Genomic DNA, 18326 nt, shown 5'->3' on the forward strand with positions numbered 1-18326 from the left:
AAGAGCGTTCCAGTTTTCAATCACTCTCTGGGTGAAGAAGAACTTCCTTACATTTGTACGGAATCTACCCCCTTTCAACTTTAGAGAGTGTCCTCTCGTTCTCCCTACCTTGGAGAGGGTGAACAACTTGTCTTTATCTACTTTGACTTGAATCCCTGGAGGGTGTTTTCCCCTATAACAGCCTCCGGAAGAGCATTCCAGTTGTCTACCACTCTCTGGGTGAAGAAGAACTTCCTTACATTTGTACGGAATCTACCCCCTTTCAACTTTAGAGAGTGTCCTCTCGTTCTCCCTACTTTGGAGAGGGTGAACAACTTGTCTTTATCTACTTTGACTTGAATCCCTGGAGGGTGTTTTCCCCTATAACAGCCTCCGGAAGAGCGTTCCAGTTGTCTACCACTCTCTGGGTGAAGAAGAACATCCTTACGTTTGTACGGAATCTGTCTTCTTTTTAACTTTAGAGAGTGCCCTCTCGTTCTCCTACCTTGGAGAGGGTGAACAACCTGTCTTTATCTGCTAAGTCTATTCCCTTCAGTATCTTGAATGTTTCGATCATGTCCCCTCTCAGTCTCCTCTTTTCAAGGGAGAAGAGGCCCAGTTTCTCTAATCTCTCGCTGTACGGCAACTCCTCCAGCCCCTTAACCATCTTAGTCGCTCTTCTCTGGACCCTTTCGAGTAGTACCGTGCCCTTCTTCATGTAAGGCGACCAGTGCTGGACGCAGCACTCCAGGTGAGGGCGCACCATGGCCCGTTACAGCAGCATGATAACCTTCTCTGATCTGTTCGTGATCCCCTTCTTTATCATTCCTAGCATTCTGTTCGCCCTTTTTGCCGCCGCAGCACATTGTGCAGATGGCTTCATTGACTTGTCGATCAGAATTCCAAGTCTCTTTCCTGGGAGGTCTCTCCAAGTACCGCCCCGGACAGCCTGTATTCGTGCATGAGATTTTTGTTCACGACATGCATCACTTTGCACTTATCCACGTTGAACCTCATTTGCCATGTCGCTGCCCATTTCTCAAGCTTGATTATGTCACTTTATAGATCTTCGCAATCCCCTTGTGTCTTCACTACTCTGAATAGCTTAGTATTGTCCACAAATTTAATCACCTCGCTCGTCGTACCAATTTCCAGATCATTTATAAAGATGTTGAAGAGCACAGGTCCAAGCACCGAGCCCTGCGGCACCCCGCTGGTGACGCTCTTCCAGTCTGAGTATAGTCTATTTACCCCCACTCTCTGTTTCCTATGCTCCAGCCAGTTTTTAATCCACGTGAGTATTTTACCCTCGATTCCATGGCTTGCAATTTTTCAAAGTAGTCGTTCATGTGGAACCTTGTCGAACACCTTCTGAAAATCTAGATATACAATGTCGACCAGGTAGCCCTTGTCTATCCGCCTGTTTACTCCCTCAAAGAAGTGCAGCAAGTTCATCAGGCAAGATCTGCCTTTGCCGAAACCGTGCTGGCTGTTTATTCAATTTCTGCCTCAACCATCAATTCAGATAAGTATTGCTCTGTTAAAAATCTTTTTTGCATTTATTTAATTAATTGAAAAAACATGTTGTGCACTTGGATGCCTTCACTACAACTCTGTTTGCTTTTTTCTTGAAGTTCTGCCATTTAAAAAATTGTTTTCAATGATTTGAAATAGGTTTTAATCAGGGCAATAATCTATGAAGTTTTTTCCGACACCTTTGGTGCTGTTTTCCCTCTAATTATTAGCACTTAAAAAGGCTCTTTCAAATTATATATTTGATTATGTCACATTTTTGTTTAATGACAATTGTGTAATTTTTCCCTCTAGTGAGTTTACTATTTTTTATTCCACTTTTCCAACTGTGTCCTTTGCTGGGTACTGTAAATTAACATGCCTCAGTTTTAAACAGGAATAAATCTTCATGTGATGTTTCTAAGTTCAAGTATTTCTAAACTGAAGAACATGCATTTCATCAAACACTCCGGGGACCCTCAAGCTTTCCCCCTGGCCTTCAGGCTGCACTTTGGCTCTCTTACCACATGCAAGTTTTTACAAGTACAGTATGGCACAGCAGGGAATAAAACAAACCAATATTAATCACAGAGACAGCAAAGATGGGATGTTTTTCCAGATGTGTGCGTGTGGCACATATCTTCCACAAGCTCTGCTTCTAAAGGCATGGCTAGCATTTTACTTGCTAGACAAAACCAGACTAATCATGCCAGTCAGTCACTTAAACCAGGGACTGGGGACCCGCCACCAGCCACATGCAGAGACCATAGATGTGTTGTTCTGCCCAGCACTTAATATAAAAATTAGGCTTAGAAGTACACCACTTCCCTTCCACAAAGAATGCAACAATTTGCGACCTTAGAATTACATGGTTCTAATTGACAAACCACACAGAAAAAATGGTATATCAAGTCCCATCCCCCTTTAAATATCTAGCCTTATGTTGTTGGAGTTTCCTTTTTCATCTTTTTTAAGCTTGATTTTCTAAAAGTCATAGCTCCTTAGGGGAAGGGATCTACTTTTCATGTATCTCTTATTGTTTTAATATGTAAACCGCCTTGAAGCCTGATTTGGCGGGATATCAAATTTTTAATAGACTTGTAAACTTGTAGCTATCTGTAATCTTTTCAGATGACCTTAATTACGTGCACTGCGTGTCAAAGCAGCTCCTAATTGGTGAGGCCCGACTTTAGTACAGGAAGAGACGGTCGGAGCATACAGCGAGTGATTTCCTTCACTCACCGGCGCTCCGGCTGCCCTCTCCTGCCTCCTCTTCGCAGTCGGAAAATATTGCAAATGACCGGGACCGCAAATTTGCGGGGGAGAACTGTACCCCTTCATTAAGGCAAACAATCTTGATTAAAGTATCTTACAGGAAAAAGGGAGGAGCCTGAGGCGTCTGAGCCAATCGGGGCCTTAGGCCCCCCTCCCCATGCATCACATGATGCACCAGGGAGGGGCCTAAGGCCCAGCGTCGTTGCGGAGGAGCAGGAGCAGGAGGCGTTTTCAGTACCTCCTGCTCCCAATTTTAAGGTACAGGGCATGGGGCCTGGAGGGGGAGGGGGGCCTCTGGCGACAGGAGGGAGTGTGCATCCCTTCTGCTGTTTTTTCAGAGGGGAATGAGTGGGCATAGGAGGGAGTGGGCATCCCTTCTGCTATTTTTTCAGGGGGGAGTGAGCGAGCACAGGAGGGAGTGGGCATCCCTTCTGCTGTTTTTTTCAGGGGGGAGTGAGCGGGCGCAGGAGGGAGTGGGCATCCCTTCTGCTGTGTTTTTCAGGGGGGAAGTGAGCGGGCGCAGGAGGGAGTGGGCATCCCTTCTGCTGTTTTTTTCAGGAGGGGAGTGAGCGGATGCAGGAGGGAGTGGGCATCCCTTCTGCTGTTTTTTTCGGGGGGGGAGTGAGCGGACGCAGGAGGGAGTGGGCATCCCTTCTGCTGTTTTTTTCAGGGGGGAGTTAGCGGGCGCAGGAGGGAGTGGGCATCCCTTCTGCTGTTTTTTTCAGGGGGGAGTGAGCGGGCGCAGGAGGGAGTGGACATCCCTTCTGCTGTTTTTTTCAGGAGGGGAGTGAGCGGATGCAGGAGGGAGTGGGCATCCCTTCTGCTGTATTTTTCAGGGGGGAAGTGAGCGGGCGTAGGAGGGAGTGGGCATCCCTTCTGCTATTTTTTTCAGGGGGGAGTGAGCGAGCGCAGGAGGGAGTGGGCATCCCTTCTGCTGTTTTTTTCAGGGGGGAGTGAGCGGGCGCAGGAGGGAGTGGGCATCCCTTCTGCTGTTTTTTTCAGGGAGGAGTGAGCGGGCGCAGGAGGGAGTGGGCATCCCTTCTGCTGTTTTTTTCAGGGGGGAAGTGAGCGGGCGCAGGAGGGAGTGGGCATCCCTTCTGCTGTTTTTTTCAGGAGGGGAGTGAGCGGATGCAGGAGGGAGTGGGCATCCCTTCTGCTGTTTTTTTCAGGGGGGGAGTGAGCGGACGCAGGAGGGAGTGGGCATCCCTTCTGCTGTTTTTTTCAGGGGGGAGTTAGCGGGCGCAGGAGGGAGTGGGCATCCCTTCTGCTGTTTTTTTCAGGGGGGAGTGAGCGGGCGCAGGAGGGAGTGGACATCCCTTCTGCTGTTTTTTTCAGGAGGGGAGTGAGCGGATGCAGGAGGGAGTGGGCATCCCTTCTGCTATTTTTTTCAGGGGGGAGTGAGCGAGCGCAGGAGGGAGTGGGTATCCCTTCTGCTGTTTTTTTCAGGGGGGAGTGAGCGGGCGCAGGAGGGAGTGGGCATCCCTTCTGCTGTTTTTTTCGGGGGGGAGTGAGCGGGCGCAGGAGGGAGTGGGCATCCCTTCTGCTGTTTTTTTCAGGAGGGGAGTGAGCGGATGCAGGAGGGAGTGGGCATCCCTTCTGCTGTTTTTTTCAGGGGGGGAGTGAGCGGACGCAGGAGGGAGTGGGCATCCCTTCTGCTGTTTTTTTCAGGGGGGAGTTAGCGGGCGCAGGAGGAAGTGGGCATCCCTTCTGCTGTTTTTTTCAGGGGGGAGTGAGCGGGCGCAGGAGGGAGTGGACATCCCTTCTGCTGTTTTTTTCAGGGGGGAGTGAGCGGGCGCAGGAGGGAGTGGACATCCCTTCTGCTGTTTTTTTCAGGAGGGGAGTGAGCGGATGCAGGAGGGAGTGGGCATCCCTTCTGCTGTTTTTTTCAGGGGGGGAGTGAGCGGATGCAGGAGGGAGTGGGCATCCCTTCTGCTGTTTTTTTCAGGGGTGGAGTAAGCGGGCGCAGGAGGGAGTGGGCATCCCTTCTGCTGTTTTTTTCAGGGGGGAAGTGAGTGGGCGCAGGAAGGAGTGGGCATCCCTTCTGCTGTTTTTTCAGGGGGGGAGTGAGTGGGCGCAGGAGGGAGTGGGCATCCCTTCTGCTGTTTTTTTCAGGGGGGGAGTGAGCCGGCACAGGAGAGAGTGGGCATCCCTTCTGTTGTTTTTTCAGGGGGGGAGTGAGTGGGTGCAGGAGGGAGTGGGCATCCCTTCTGTTGTTTTTTTCAGGGGGGAGGAGTGAGCGGGCGCAGGAGGGAGTGAGCATCCCTCCTCTGCCTTTTTCTTCAGGGGATGGTAGGGGGGGGAAGTCTTTCCTGGCAGAAGGGAGTAGGCATCCCTCCTGCCATCTTTTTGAGGTTCGGGGGGGGGATGGTGGCTCGGGGTGCTAGTGCGGGGGGAGGTGCTTTTTTAATGGGACAGATGGTGTGTGTTTAAGTTGTGCAGAACATATGTTCCATTAAAACAAAAAAGCAGAAGCCCTGATAGCAGTGACAGGAGGCTGCTTCCCCTGTCGCTACTGTTAGGACTCTGCACATGTGTCAATCGCTCACTGAGCGACTGAGTCGGTGGGTTTGCATGCACATGATTTTGCACCTCTGTTCAACTCATTTGCATGCAAACTTGATAGTGAATCAGTCGCTGTTGGAGAATCGGCCAACAGCAATTGAGTCACTATCTTTAGTGAATCTGGTCCTTAGAATCTTCATTCTGATGTTTAGATTACAAATGCACTACCATGTTTTGTTTTTTTGGGTTTTTTTTATAACTGTTTATTCAAAAGACAAAATACACGTATAAAACAAAAAAACATTTTCCAATACACAACAGGAATCAAACATCCTACAAATAGAACCATGAATACATTTAGAGTCCGGGCCTGTGTTCTGCTAGCCCGGACCTAGCTATTCCTCATCCCAAAAGGAACCCCACCCACCCTTCCCCAACCCTAGTACCCCCCTACCACCGCCCCCTTTCGCCGCCAAAACCCCGCCCTCAACCCACTGGCAAGAAAGGAACATGCACTACCATGTTTAAGACGTCTACAGTGTCTCCAAGGCCAGTGTGCGGGCTTTCGTTTTCGGATTCTTCATCTGTAGAGCTGCTCTCCGTGGTCTCTATCCTTTGCTTTGCAGTGCCTGCAAAAAGGGAAATAGCATTTGTCATTAAACATTAGCATTTCCAACAAAGTCTAAATGGTAAGCACGTAGTGATAAAGAAGGCTCGAAAGGCCGCTTTGCTGGAGTCTCTGGGTCTCACATAATCTCACGGAGCAAATTTAAGAAACCACATTGAATTTTGCTTCTAGGTTTGAGTTCCTTCCCTAGATTAACACACTGTAGTACTGATTCAAAGATTACAATATTCAGACAATATTCTTTGTGTGTGATCACATTATAAGATTATCAAAGATGGATCAAACCTCTTTATCTTAAAAAGAAAAGTAAAATGTTTTCCCAAATACCATTGCATGCTGAAATTAGCTACATAAGAACATAAGAAGTTGCCTCTGCTAGGTCAGACCAGAGGTCCATCGCGCCCAGCAGTCCGCACACGCAGCGGCCCATCAGGTCCCTGACTTTTCCTATAACCTATCGCTACTTCTATCTGTACCCCTCAATCCCCTTATCCTTCAGGAATTTATCTAAACCTACGGGGGTTCAAGGAAGTTTTAGATAAATTCCTGAAGGATAAGGGGATTGAGGGGTACAGATAGAAGTAGAGATAGGTTATAGGAAAAGTCAGGGACCACCTAACAGGTCATGGACCTGATGGGCCGCTGCGTGTGCGGACTGCTGGGCGCGATGGACCTCTGGTCTGACCCAGCAGAGGCAACTTCTTATGTTCTTATGTAGCTAATTTCAGCATGCAATGGTATTTGGGAAAACATTTTACTTTTCTTTTTAAGATAAAGAGGTTTGATCCATCTTTGATAATCTTATAATGTGATCACACACAAAGAATATTGTCTGAATATTGTAATCTTTGAATCAGTACTACAGTGTGTTAATCTAGGGAAGGAACTCAAACCTAGAAGCAAAATTCAATGTGGTTTCTTAAATTTGCTCCGTGAGATTATGTGAGACCCAGAGACTCCAGCAAAGCGGCCTTTCAAGCCTTCTTTATCACTAGATTTAATCAAGTTACAGGGAGTAATTTAAGCTTCACATACCCTGCCAGAACAAAGATAATTAAAACACTGGATGATCTGCGTATGGCCACGGTATCATCATTTTTAATACTTAAATTATTTATTTAAAATTTCAGTTTTCTCGACACTGCAGTAGAGAGAAGAGGGTTTTCTATTATGACCTCCTTTGCTGTTACTATCCCCACTTATCGGGAACTCTTTACCCCCTTATATCAGAGAGGAATTAAGCCTAGATAAATTTAAAAGTTCCTTCAAAAGCATTAATATGCCCTCTCCTTCTTACTTCTTTTTGGAGTCTTTCAGGCAGCTTGAACAATTAATCCCCCCCCTCCCCATTCCCTTCAGTTTTATTACATTAGTGATTTTTATTCCGCCATTACCTTGCGGTTCAAGGCGGATTACAGAAGAGGATTTCTGGACATGTCTAGAGGTGTTACAGAGTACAGCGGGTTGCTTCAAAGAATTGAAATGTTAGTTAGTCTTCATGGATTTCTTGAATAGCAGGGTTTTTATTTCTTTTCTGAAAGTTTTGTAGTCTGGGGTCGGGATTAGACTAGTTTTGCTGCCTGTGTGGCTACAAGGCCATCGTATAGTTTTTTCCTTTTGATGTCTCTGATTGGAGGATATGTGAATGGTGTCTGGGTTCTCCTGTGTCTGGTTGTGGTAACATAGTAGATGACGGCAGATAAAGACCCGAATGGTCCATCCAGTCTGCCCAACCTGATTCAATTTAAATTTCTTAAATTTTTTCTTCTTAGCTATTTCTGGGCAAGAATCCAAAGCTCTACGGTCACCATTTATGGATTTAAATAATAGACAGTAGAATTTAAATAGTATTCTTGCTTGAATTGGGAGCTTGTGTGAGTCGAGGGATGCCTCGGTGATGTGGTCGTTTTCTTAGTGAATAGATTAGCCTCAGGGCTGTGTTTTGTACTGTTTGTAGTTGTTTTATCATTGTTGCGGGGCAGGGGAGATAGAGGATGTCGCAGTAGTCGAGGAGACCTAGGACTAGGGACTGGACCATGAGCTGGAATTGTTTTCTGTTGAAGAATTTTCGAACTTGCCTTGGGTTTCTCGTGACCGCAAATGTTTTTGTATTGTTTGGTTGATTTGTGGTTGCATAGTGCAGCATCTGTCTATCGTCTTTGTTTCTCAAATTTTATTGTAGTTCACCACTCTCCCTTTTGTGTCTCGTTAGTCTGTTTTGTCTTTGTAATAAGTTGTTTTGTTTTTATAAACTCCCCCTGGCTTCCGAAAACAAAATCTCATCCATCTCCCACAACACTCATATACCCGGAAACAACTCACACTCCCCAGACTGACACGACCTCCCTTACATGTGCCTATGTCAACATCAGAGCACTAGGACCCAAAACAGAAAACATAAAAAACTGGATAAAAACAGAAAAACTTGACTGCCTATTCCTCACTGAAACCTGGTTAACCTCAGACACAGACCCTAGAATAAAAGAAGTATGCCCGCCAGGATACAAAATAACAGTTACCTGCAGAGAAAAAAAAAGAGGAGGAGGACTAGCTATAATAATCAAGAACTCCCTAACTCTAAACATACTTGAAAAAACATCCACACCGCAAATGGATTTCCTAGCATGTCACCTCACAAACCCAACACTAAAAAACTCACTAAACTGCTTGCTCTGCTACATAACACCAGGAAACTGGACCACAGTGAGACCTGAATTTGAAAACTTCATCTACCAAAACTCATTAACAGCAGAATATAACCTCATCCTAGGAGACCTAAACCTACACCTAGAAGACACAACCTCCACACCTGCAAATAACTGTCTATCCTTCCTCAATGCCTTATCCTTCCAGATCCTAAACCCACAAACCACCCATGAAAAAGGTCATCAACTGGACATTGCTGCATTCATGACTCACCAACCATCCAATCCAGCAATCCAAACACCTAACGGAACATGGTCCCCATCCCTATGGTCAGACCACTACACATATAACTTCAACATCAACTGGACCAAGACCAAACACACACCTCAAAAAAAAAAAAACCACATATACCACACGCAAACATATCGACCCAACCACGTTTTGGTCAAAAGTAGACGAAACCATACAAGACTGCGACCCAAAAAAACTTCATCTCCCACTGGAAAAATGTGTCCACCAACATCCTCGATGATCTGGCCCCCCTACAAACCAAAACCAGAACCAGCAGGAAATCAGACCAATGGTTTGATAATGAATTACTCCAACTCAAAAGACAGTGTAGAAGATTAGAAAGAAAATGGAGAAAAAAGAACCAAGATCAAACAAAAAACGATTGGAAAAAAATCAACAAACAATACAAAAATCTACTAAGGGATAAGAGGAAAAACTACTATACTAATCTCATAGGCACGGAAACCCAAGATTCCAAAAAAATATTCCAAATCCTGAAAGAATTAACAGACACCAAACCATACACAACCACCACGAACACCCCCCCACCATCACCCACCCTCTTAGCAGAACACTTCAAGAACATAATTACCAACACCAGAGCCACTCTCATCCTTAACCCATCCCATCAAAACACAATCACAATCCACCCTTCAGGAAAAGAGGCAACTGCAGCAGACAGAATTTGGACTCAATTCCCCAACATACAATGGTCAGAACTCAACAAATTCTACAAAAAATACAGTCATGCCTCCTGTGACCTCAACCATTGCCCCTCATATCTCCTCACCACCGCTAGTGTAAAATTCCGCACCATAATGCTACAATGGATTCAATTCACGCTCACAGAAGGCACATTCCCTGCTGACCTCAGCGAAATCGTCATCACCCCAATCCAAAAAGACCCAAAAGCACCACAAAACCACCCATCTAACTTTAGACCTATAGCCTCAATTCCGCTATATGTCAAAATTATAGAAGGCCTAGTAGCCAAACTCCTCACCAATTACATAGATGACCACAACCTACTCCACCCCATGCAATCAGGCTTCAGAACAAACTTCAGTACAGAGACACTACTAGGCTCCCTTATGGATACCGTCAGACAACACCTTAGTACAGGGAAAAAAATGCTTCTCATACAACTGGACTTAACTGCGGCATTCGACTTAGTGGATCACAACATCCTTCTACAGATCTTAGACGCAATAGGTATTTCAGATAAAGTTTACTCCTGGTTTGAAGGATTCCTAAAACTCAGAACCTACAGTGTAAAATCAAACAAAGAAAAGTCAGAATCCTGGTCAAACCCCTGCGGCGTACCACAAGGATCTCCACTATCCCCTACCCTCTTCAATCTCTACACTGCTTCTCTAGGAACGCATCTGGACAATCTGGGCATAACCACCTATAGTTATGCTGACGACATCACCATCCTCATCCCATACGATCATTCCAAACCTACCATGACAGACAAACTTCACCAAACACTTGAAACAGTCACAACCTGGATGAAAAAATCACAAACTTAAACTCAACCAAGACAAAACCAAATTCATCCTTCTCGAAAATGACAAGATCCAAACCACAACCAACTTAGAGATAAACGCAATCAAATATCCCATCCAAACCACCATAAAACTACTTGGCATGACCATAGACAGATGCTGCACTATGCAACCGCAAATAAATAAAACAATTCAGAAATCATTCGCAATCATGAGAAACCTGAGACAAGTCCGAAAATTCTTTGAAAGAACACAATTTCAACTTATAGTACAATCTCTAATACTGGGTATATTGGACTACTGCAACATCCTCTTCCTTCCTTGCCCTGCAACTACGATTAGACAACTCCAAACAATCCAAAATACAGCTTTGAGACTCATCTACTCATTGAAAAAACATGACCACATTACGGATGCCTTCACAAACTCACATTGGCTTCCAATCCAAGAAAGAATCCAATTCAAATTCTACTGCATATTATTTAAAACCCTACACGGAGACAGCCCATCATACTTGAACAATCGCCTCATCCAAGCACCCACTACCAGACACAGAAAAACGCACTCCCCATTCATACCCCCCCCAATCAAGGAAGTAAAAAGAACAAGACTACACGACGGCCTACTAGCCACTCAAGCCGCAAGACTGGACAACCAAATCTCCAACCTTCTGATGACCACCCCAGACTATAGGACATTCAGAAAGGAAATAAAGACCACACTTTTCAAGAAATTCCTGAAGCAGCAATAACATCACGACCTCTTAGTAACACTAAAACTGACGCTCGATCTACCCATTACTGCACTAATAATAACAAAAGAACCTCCACTTTGACCACCTATCAACTCTACTACAAACCACCTCACCCTCAACAACCCGCTAAATGTCTATAAGATCTACAACCTACCTCTCTAGCTAATCATTGTAACTCTGTTTTTAAATTAACCTTTTGTAATCCGCCTTGAACCGCAAGGTAATGGCGGAATAGAAATCCCTAATGTAATGTAATGTAATTATGTACAATTGCCTAGAATGAAAATAGGCGATCTATCAACTGCTTATTCCAACTTGGAAACTTACTGCCTTTAATGAGGTGGATTCAAGTCAAAGTTACTTGGTTGCCTTTTTCAGTAATTCACCAAAAGCCGAAATATCTGTGGGATAAAACTTTGGAACTCCATTCACCACTTTCTTTTGCTTTCTACTACAGAGAAGCCCTTTCTGAGGATGGCTGCCACTTTCTGGCATATTCTACAGCTTGACGTGAAGGACTTCATAACTTTGGGCTCCTTTTATGAAGGTGCGCTAGCCAAAAAACTGCCGTCTGCTCAAGAGGAGGCGGTAGCGGCTAGCGCCACGGCATTTTAGCGTTCGTAAAAGAAGCCCTTTGTCTTTTTTCACAAACGCATTAAAATTTGCCTTTCTTTTCGCAAGATTCTTTCCTCCTGAAGCTTACTCACCTTTAAATCTCAGATATTTAAAACCCCAGCTTTTATCTATAAAGTATTGATTCCTTATACTGCATCTAGATTACTGAGGTCAAATGACCACCACTTATTAGTCATTCCCTCACTTAAAATTATTAGCACACGTCGGCAATCTTTTCCGTTACGGCTCCTCATGGTTTTACGAAGGGAAGGTCCTGCCAATCAAATCTGATCAGCTTCTTTGACTGAGTAACAAGAAAGCTGGATATAGGGGAGTCCCTGGACGTCGTGTACTTGGACTTCAGCAAAGCGTTTGATAGCGTCTCACACCTCAGGTTATTGAGCAAGATGGGTTCAATGGGACTGGGTGAAACATTAACCGCATGGGTTAGGGACTGGCTTAGAGGTAGACTTCAGAGGGTAGTTGTAAACGGTACCCTCTCCGATACGACGGAGGTGATCAGCGGAGTGCCGCAGGGCTCGGTCTTGGGCCCGATCCTATTTAACATCTTCGTAAGAAACTTGGCTGAGGGGCTTCGAGGTAAAATTACATTATTCGCCAATGACGCCAAACTATGCAACATGGTAGGCAACTGCACAACAGATGAAAGCACAGTGCCCGACAAAAGCTCAATGCCCGACAGTATGACATAGAAACATAGAAAGAAGACGGCAGAAAAGGGCTATAGCCCATCAAGTCTGCCCACTCTACTGACCCACCCCTATAAGTCTAGATGCTAGTCACTCGTCCTACGTAGGGATCCCATGTAAATGTCCCATTTACTTTTAAAGTCGAGCACGCTGGTGGCCTCGATCACCTGCACCGGAAGCTTATTCCAGTGATCCACCACCCTTTCCTGGTGTCACTGCTAAATTTTCCCCCTCTGAGTTTAAGCGGATGCCCCCTTGTGGTCGAAGGTCCCATGGGGAAGAGGATGTCATCTTCCACCTTGACACGTCCCATGATGTATTTAAATGTCTCAATCATGTCCCCCCTCTCCCTGCGTTCTTCTAGAGTGTAGAGCCGCAGTCTGCTCAGTCTCTCTTCGTACGAGAGACCCTTGAAGCCCAAGATCATCCTAGTGGCCATCCGCTGAACCGACTCAACTCTAAGGACATCTTTACGGTAATGTGGCCTCCAGAATTGCACACAGTATTCCAGATGAGGTCTCACCATGGTTCTGTACAGCGGCATTATGACTTCTGGTTTCCGACTGACGAAACTTCTATTGATACATCCCATCATTTGTCTTGCCTTGGATGAGGCCTTCTCCACCTGTTTGACGCAGGACCTACTCCTGCTGGAGCATTGGTCAAAGACTTGGCAACTAAGTTTCAATGCCAAAAAATGCAAAGTCATGCACCTTGGCGGCAAAAATCCATGCAGGACTTACATCCTAAATGGTGAGATCCTAGCAAGGACTGTAGCAGAACGTGACTTGGGGGTGATAATTAGCGAAGACATGAAGACTGCCAATCAAGTGGAGAAAGCTTCATCCAGGGCTAGACAAATCATGGGCTGTATCCGTAAAAGTTTCGTCAGCCGTAAGCCCGAGGTCATAATGCCGTTGTACAGATTTATGGTGAGACCCCCATCTGGAATACTATGTACAATTCTGGAGGCCGCATTATCAAAAAGATGTGCGGAGAGTTGAGTCGGTTCAGCGAATGGTCACCAGGATGGTCTCAGGACTCAAGGATCTCCCGTATGAGGAACGACTGGGTAAGTTGCAGCTGTACTCACTCAAGGAACGCAGAGAGAGGGGAGACATGATCGAGACGTTCAAATGTCACAGGCCGTATCGAGGTGGAAGAGGATCTCTTTTTCCTTAAAGGACCCACGGCAACAAGAGGGCATCCGTTGAAAATCAGGGGTGGGAAATTTCATGGCGACATCGCTGGAATAATCTTCCACAACAGGTAATTGAGGCAAGCAGCATGCCAGATTTTAAGATTAGATTGGATTGGCATGTGGGATCTCTTCATGGAGGTAGTTAGGGGGTGGGCCATTAGTGTGGGCAGACTAGATGGGCCGTGGCCCTTTTCTGTTGTCATGTTCTATGTTTCTAAACATGAAATTCCCTTCCAATTTATTTAAGAGAAGAATAAAATTTGGAAAAATTTAAGAGCAAACTCAAGGGCTTTCTTTTTAAAGATGCATTCAATGACTAAATGAATTGCTTAAGAGTTTCATTGTACCTTTATTTTTTTTTTTGAGAGCTTTTCTCCTTCCCCTTGCTACTGTTTTTGACCTTAAATGTCTTTCTTTTTATTAATCGGATTGTATTTCTTTCCTATTATTTCCTTGTGTTTTATTATGTCTGTAAGCTGGCTTTGATTATGTTTTGTAGATTTAGTCTCTTTGTTAGTTATGTTTGTTTTCCCTAACTTTGTAATTTTACTGAATTGTTCATCGCCTAGAATTTGGAATAGGCCATTAATCAAATTTTATAATAAACTTGAAACTTATAATAAACTTGGGGAAGGGAATGTGTTTTATGTTGTTTGCCGATATGTTTATCAACACAGGATTAATGCATGGGAAGGGGTAGGGAACGTTTTCTCAAGCTAATTTTATGTTGCTAATTGATATAATTGTAAGATCTAGTTTTGACTTGTTTTGTTGAATAAGTGAACTTCGCTTTATATAGAAAATTATAAATCTCACGTTATATTCTCCTGCTGCTTATCGTCACTTCCTTTGTATTCTATCATAGTAGCTTATCATCAGTGGGTTGTTTTTTTTTTAATCTTTATTGATTTTCAAACTTTGACAGTGCAATACAATTAATTGAACATAAAACACACTAATAATTACACAAGTCATACATAAAACAATCATTTTCTCCCACCCTCCTCCCAATTATTAATATAATAAGACATGTTATGTGATTACAATATTATAATTAAGTAATTTTAATCCTCAAAATACATTTCCCTCCCCCCACCCACCCACCCTGGATGCGTAAGGAAATCTAATAAAAAGGAGAAATACATGACCCTTATTGCGAGGTAACAAATGTAGTCAATGGGCTCCACACTTTATTAAATGAATTACTAAACCCCAAACATTCTGCATTCCGCAATCAAAAGCACAATGAAGGCGTCTTCCCTTTCGTAACATGTCTGTTGTCCTCCAACAGACATAAGAGAAACTCACATCTGAATTTTGTTTAGAGGATGTAAACTTAAAAAACATCATCAAAATCTTTTTTCATATCAAGCAGCGTTATGGGGGTAAGGATCAAGACCAATTGCTTACGCTTACTGACACTTATGGGGAATTTAGGAGACATCTAAAAAACGTATCTGTTTTCAAAGTATTTAGGCAGTTAATTCATAAAAATTTCATTATGCGCTATTTTGATCATTTTTGTGTCTCTAAATATTGGCTTTTAACTTCTTTAGTTCGATTCAACTTCTTTTATTGGGTTTTTTTAAACTACTAAAAATCAAATACTATAGAAGTGTCAATACAATGAAGACATACAAATTCACTTCTAAGGTAAACACAGAGTGATCACACAACATGTGAATGCCAAGCTTCAGAGACCGATTATTCAAGCAAAAACTGCTGAATATAAATTTCGGTCAAGATCTCAATCATTGGCCTATGGCATATAGTGAAAGTACTACTTTTTTGGTATTTTTAAAAATATTTTTATGTATTATATCAAAAATCTTTTAACTATTTTTAGAAAAGATAAGAGAACATCCAAATTTGCAATAGATAGTGCACACATTCTAAAAGGCACTTATCTTAAATAAAGGACAGCACTGCATTCAAACCCAACGGGGCCACCGTTTCACCTGCACTGGCTTCGTCAGGGGAAAAGCATAAACAGTGCGGAGCAAATGTGACCTGGTTCCTTAATGAACTGTTTCTCAAAAAATGGCCAGTGCAGGTGAAACGGTGGCCCCGTTGGGTTTGAATGCAGTGCTGTCCTTTATTTAAGATAAGTGCCTTTTAGAATGGGTGCACTATCTATTGCAAATTTGGATGTTCTCTTATCTTTTCTAAAAATATTTAAAAGATTTTTGATATAATACATAAAAATATTTTAAAAAATACCAAAAAAGTAGTACTTTCACTATATGCCATAGGCCAATGATTGAGATCTTGACCGAAATTTATATTCAGCACTTTTTGCTTGAATAATCGGTCTCTGAGGCTTGGCATTCACATGTTGTGTGATCACTCTGTGTTTACCTTAGAAGTGAATTTGTATGTCTTCTTTTTTTTAAACTACTGTAAACCGCATAGAACTTTACAGCCTTGCAGTATATAAATTGATGATTATTATTATTGTTGTTTTTCAGAGCAGGGATTAAGCAGAAGACCTGGAGGAGACAGAGGAAGGGCTGTGGAGTCGGTAGGTAAATCTTTCGACTGACTCCAGGTACCCAAAATTGTCTCCGACTCTGACTCCACAGCCCTGGAAGAAACCAACGTTTCAGCCACCATGCTGTGGCATTCTTCAGGGTACGCTCTGAAGTCTGCAGTGTGACTTTTGGAAATAGTGGGTTCACTGACCTGATTGGGAATAGGGCAGTTGACCAATTTGAATTTTGGCAAAAAAAAGTCAGTTGGTCAGAAACCTGCAACAAGCACAATGCCAGCTGCGGAAACCCTGAGAAAACATCTAATCCAGCTCCATCTTTAAACCTATCAGAGACTTTTCCATTCTATGGACTTTCACAACAAAATTCAAATTTCTGACCAACTGACTTTCCCACCAAAATTTAAATTGGTGGACTGCCCTGTTTCCAATCAGGTCAGTGAAACCTACTATTTCCAAAGTCACACTGCAGACTTCAGAGCCTACCCTGAAGAAAGCCACAGCATGATGGCTAAAACGTCGGTTTCTACCTGGCAAAGACGCAGCGAGACCCGGAAACCTGCAACAAGCACAATGCCAGCTGCGGAAACCCTGACAGAACGAGACAGAGGACGTTGCAATGTCTGAGTGACAAGACTTTCAAGGAATTACCTATGGAGGTAAGGGAGGGAAAGACCATGCTGCAATACCAAACACTAAAGATATTTTGCAAGACATTACCTGCTTCCAAGTCTCCAGCTTCAGCTCCAGGGGTGAAATTCAATTTAGCTGCCTTTGAATCGAGATGGTTCATACTGGGTAATCTCGGAGGAATTGTGCTGCTGACTGGTATAGTAGCATTTAGGACATTAGCTTCCAATGGAGGTAGTGTCCGTGTCAATCGATGGGGATGCTCGGGTGAAATTTCCTGCAATCCCAGAAGAAAGATCATTCTACAATACCTTAAGGCTAGAGATTATATTATCTCAGTGGCTGCAATGCTTTGTATATATACGTTGACAGTATGAAGGAAAGCACAGCTTGTAATGATTTTCCCAACCCGGAGTAAATATCTTCCCAACTTAATTTTCTTAAGTTTCTGCAAAAACTGAAGAGGGAGACCAATTTGATTTACATTTTATTGATTTTTAGCTTTCGGGCGATTACGCCTGATTACATATCGGTGGTAAGAGGTTCTGGCTTTCCTCCCAACTGTCCATGCCTTTTGATTAAAGCAGACGATTCAGAATTTACCCTCTCTTTCCGTCGATGCCGCGCTGATAACGATCTCTGTAAGAAGGTCACTGCTGTCGTCTTATTAGAAATATCACTGCAATTATCTTTCAAATCCTCTTCAAATTCTTCCACTCCTTTTAACCTTGGTATGGCAAAAACTAGCATGTGACATCCACCACAGGCAACCTAGAGTAAAGCAGTGGTTCCCATAAGCTAGCATTTACTTCAAAACATTGTACGGAGGCTTTTGGAGGACATTTTGACGGTTTCGTTTCATTTTATATTGTTATCTTATGTAGTACTGTGCTTCCCCGAAAATAAGCCCTAATAAGATCGACCCCAGAAGTCCCTCCCAAATATCCCCGACTCCATCCCTGACAATAGTGCTGCTCGATTCGTCGGCGGCACTGCTTTATCTAACCGGCAAATGAAGGAAATCACTCTCTGTATACTCCGACCGCCTCTTCCTGCGTGTCAAAGCAGCTCCTAACTGGTAAGGCCCGACTTTAGTGCAGGAAGTGATTTCCTTCACTTGCCGGCGCTCCGGCTGCCCTCTCCTGCCTCTCCAGCTATCCTCTTCTGGTCGGCGGTCATGGTCAGAAAATACCATGAATGACTGGGACCACGAACCGCCAACCGCAAATGACCAGGGGAACACTGTATACGTATACATCACAACTCCATCTCACATGCCTAAACTAGACCCCAAGGACTGCCTGCATAACACATATGCCTCAGAAAAAGCAGGTGTCCACTTTTTATATAGATTATACCCCAACATTTTTTTAATGACTCATTTTCCACAGGTCAAACCTGTAATGGGTGTCTCTATGGACAGCGGGATTGAAGCCTTTACAAGCAAATGAGATAAACTAAAAGAGCCCCAGTGAACTAATTCCAGAAGCTCTGAACGTCTTGCGCTGCATCATCACACGTGACCTCCTCCATTCTTAAACAGCTTCTTTCTTAGGGGAGGGGAGGAGTGGGAGGTCTTGAATCCTG

General features: G+C 43.9%; 1 protein-coding gene across 1 annotated transcript in view; it reads right to left on the bottom strand.

Annotated features, from left to right (window-relative positions):
* Positions 1–18326, bottom strand: part of RPGR (retinitis pigmentosa GTPase regulator) — a 117594-nt gene that overhangs the window by 12506 nt on the left and 86762 nt on the right. The window contains exons 10-12 of the mRNA XM_033949473.1: positions 17343–17510; positions 16830–17016; positions 5788–5897 (exon numbers count right to left, since the gene is read on the bottom strand). Of these exons, the coding sequence (XP_033805364.1) occupies positions 5788–5897; positions 16830–17016; positions 17343–17510 (465 nt within the window). The remainder of the gene's footprint in view (positions 1–5787; positions 5898–16829; positions 17017–17342; positions 17511–18326) is intronic.

The sequence above is a fragment of the Geotrypetes seraphini genome, chromosome 6, assembly GCF_902459505.1.
Source record: "Geotrypetes seraphini chromosome 6, aGeoSer1.1, whole genome shotgun sequence".
In the NCBI taxonomy this organism is placed as follows: Eukaryota; Metazoa; Chordata; class Amphibia; order Gymnophiona; family Dermophiidae; genus Geotrypetes; species Geotrypetes seraphini.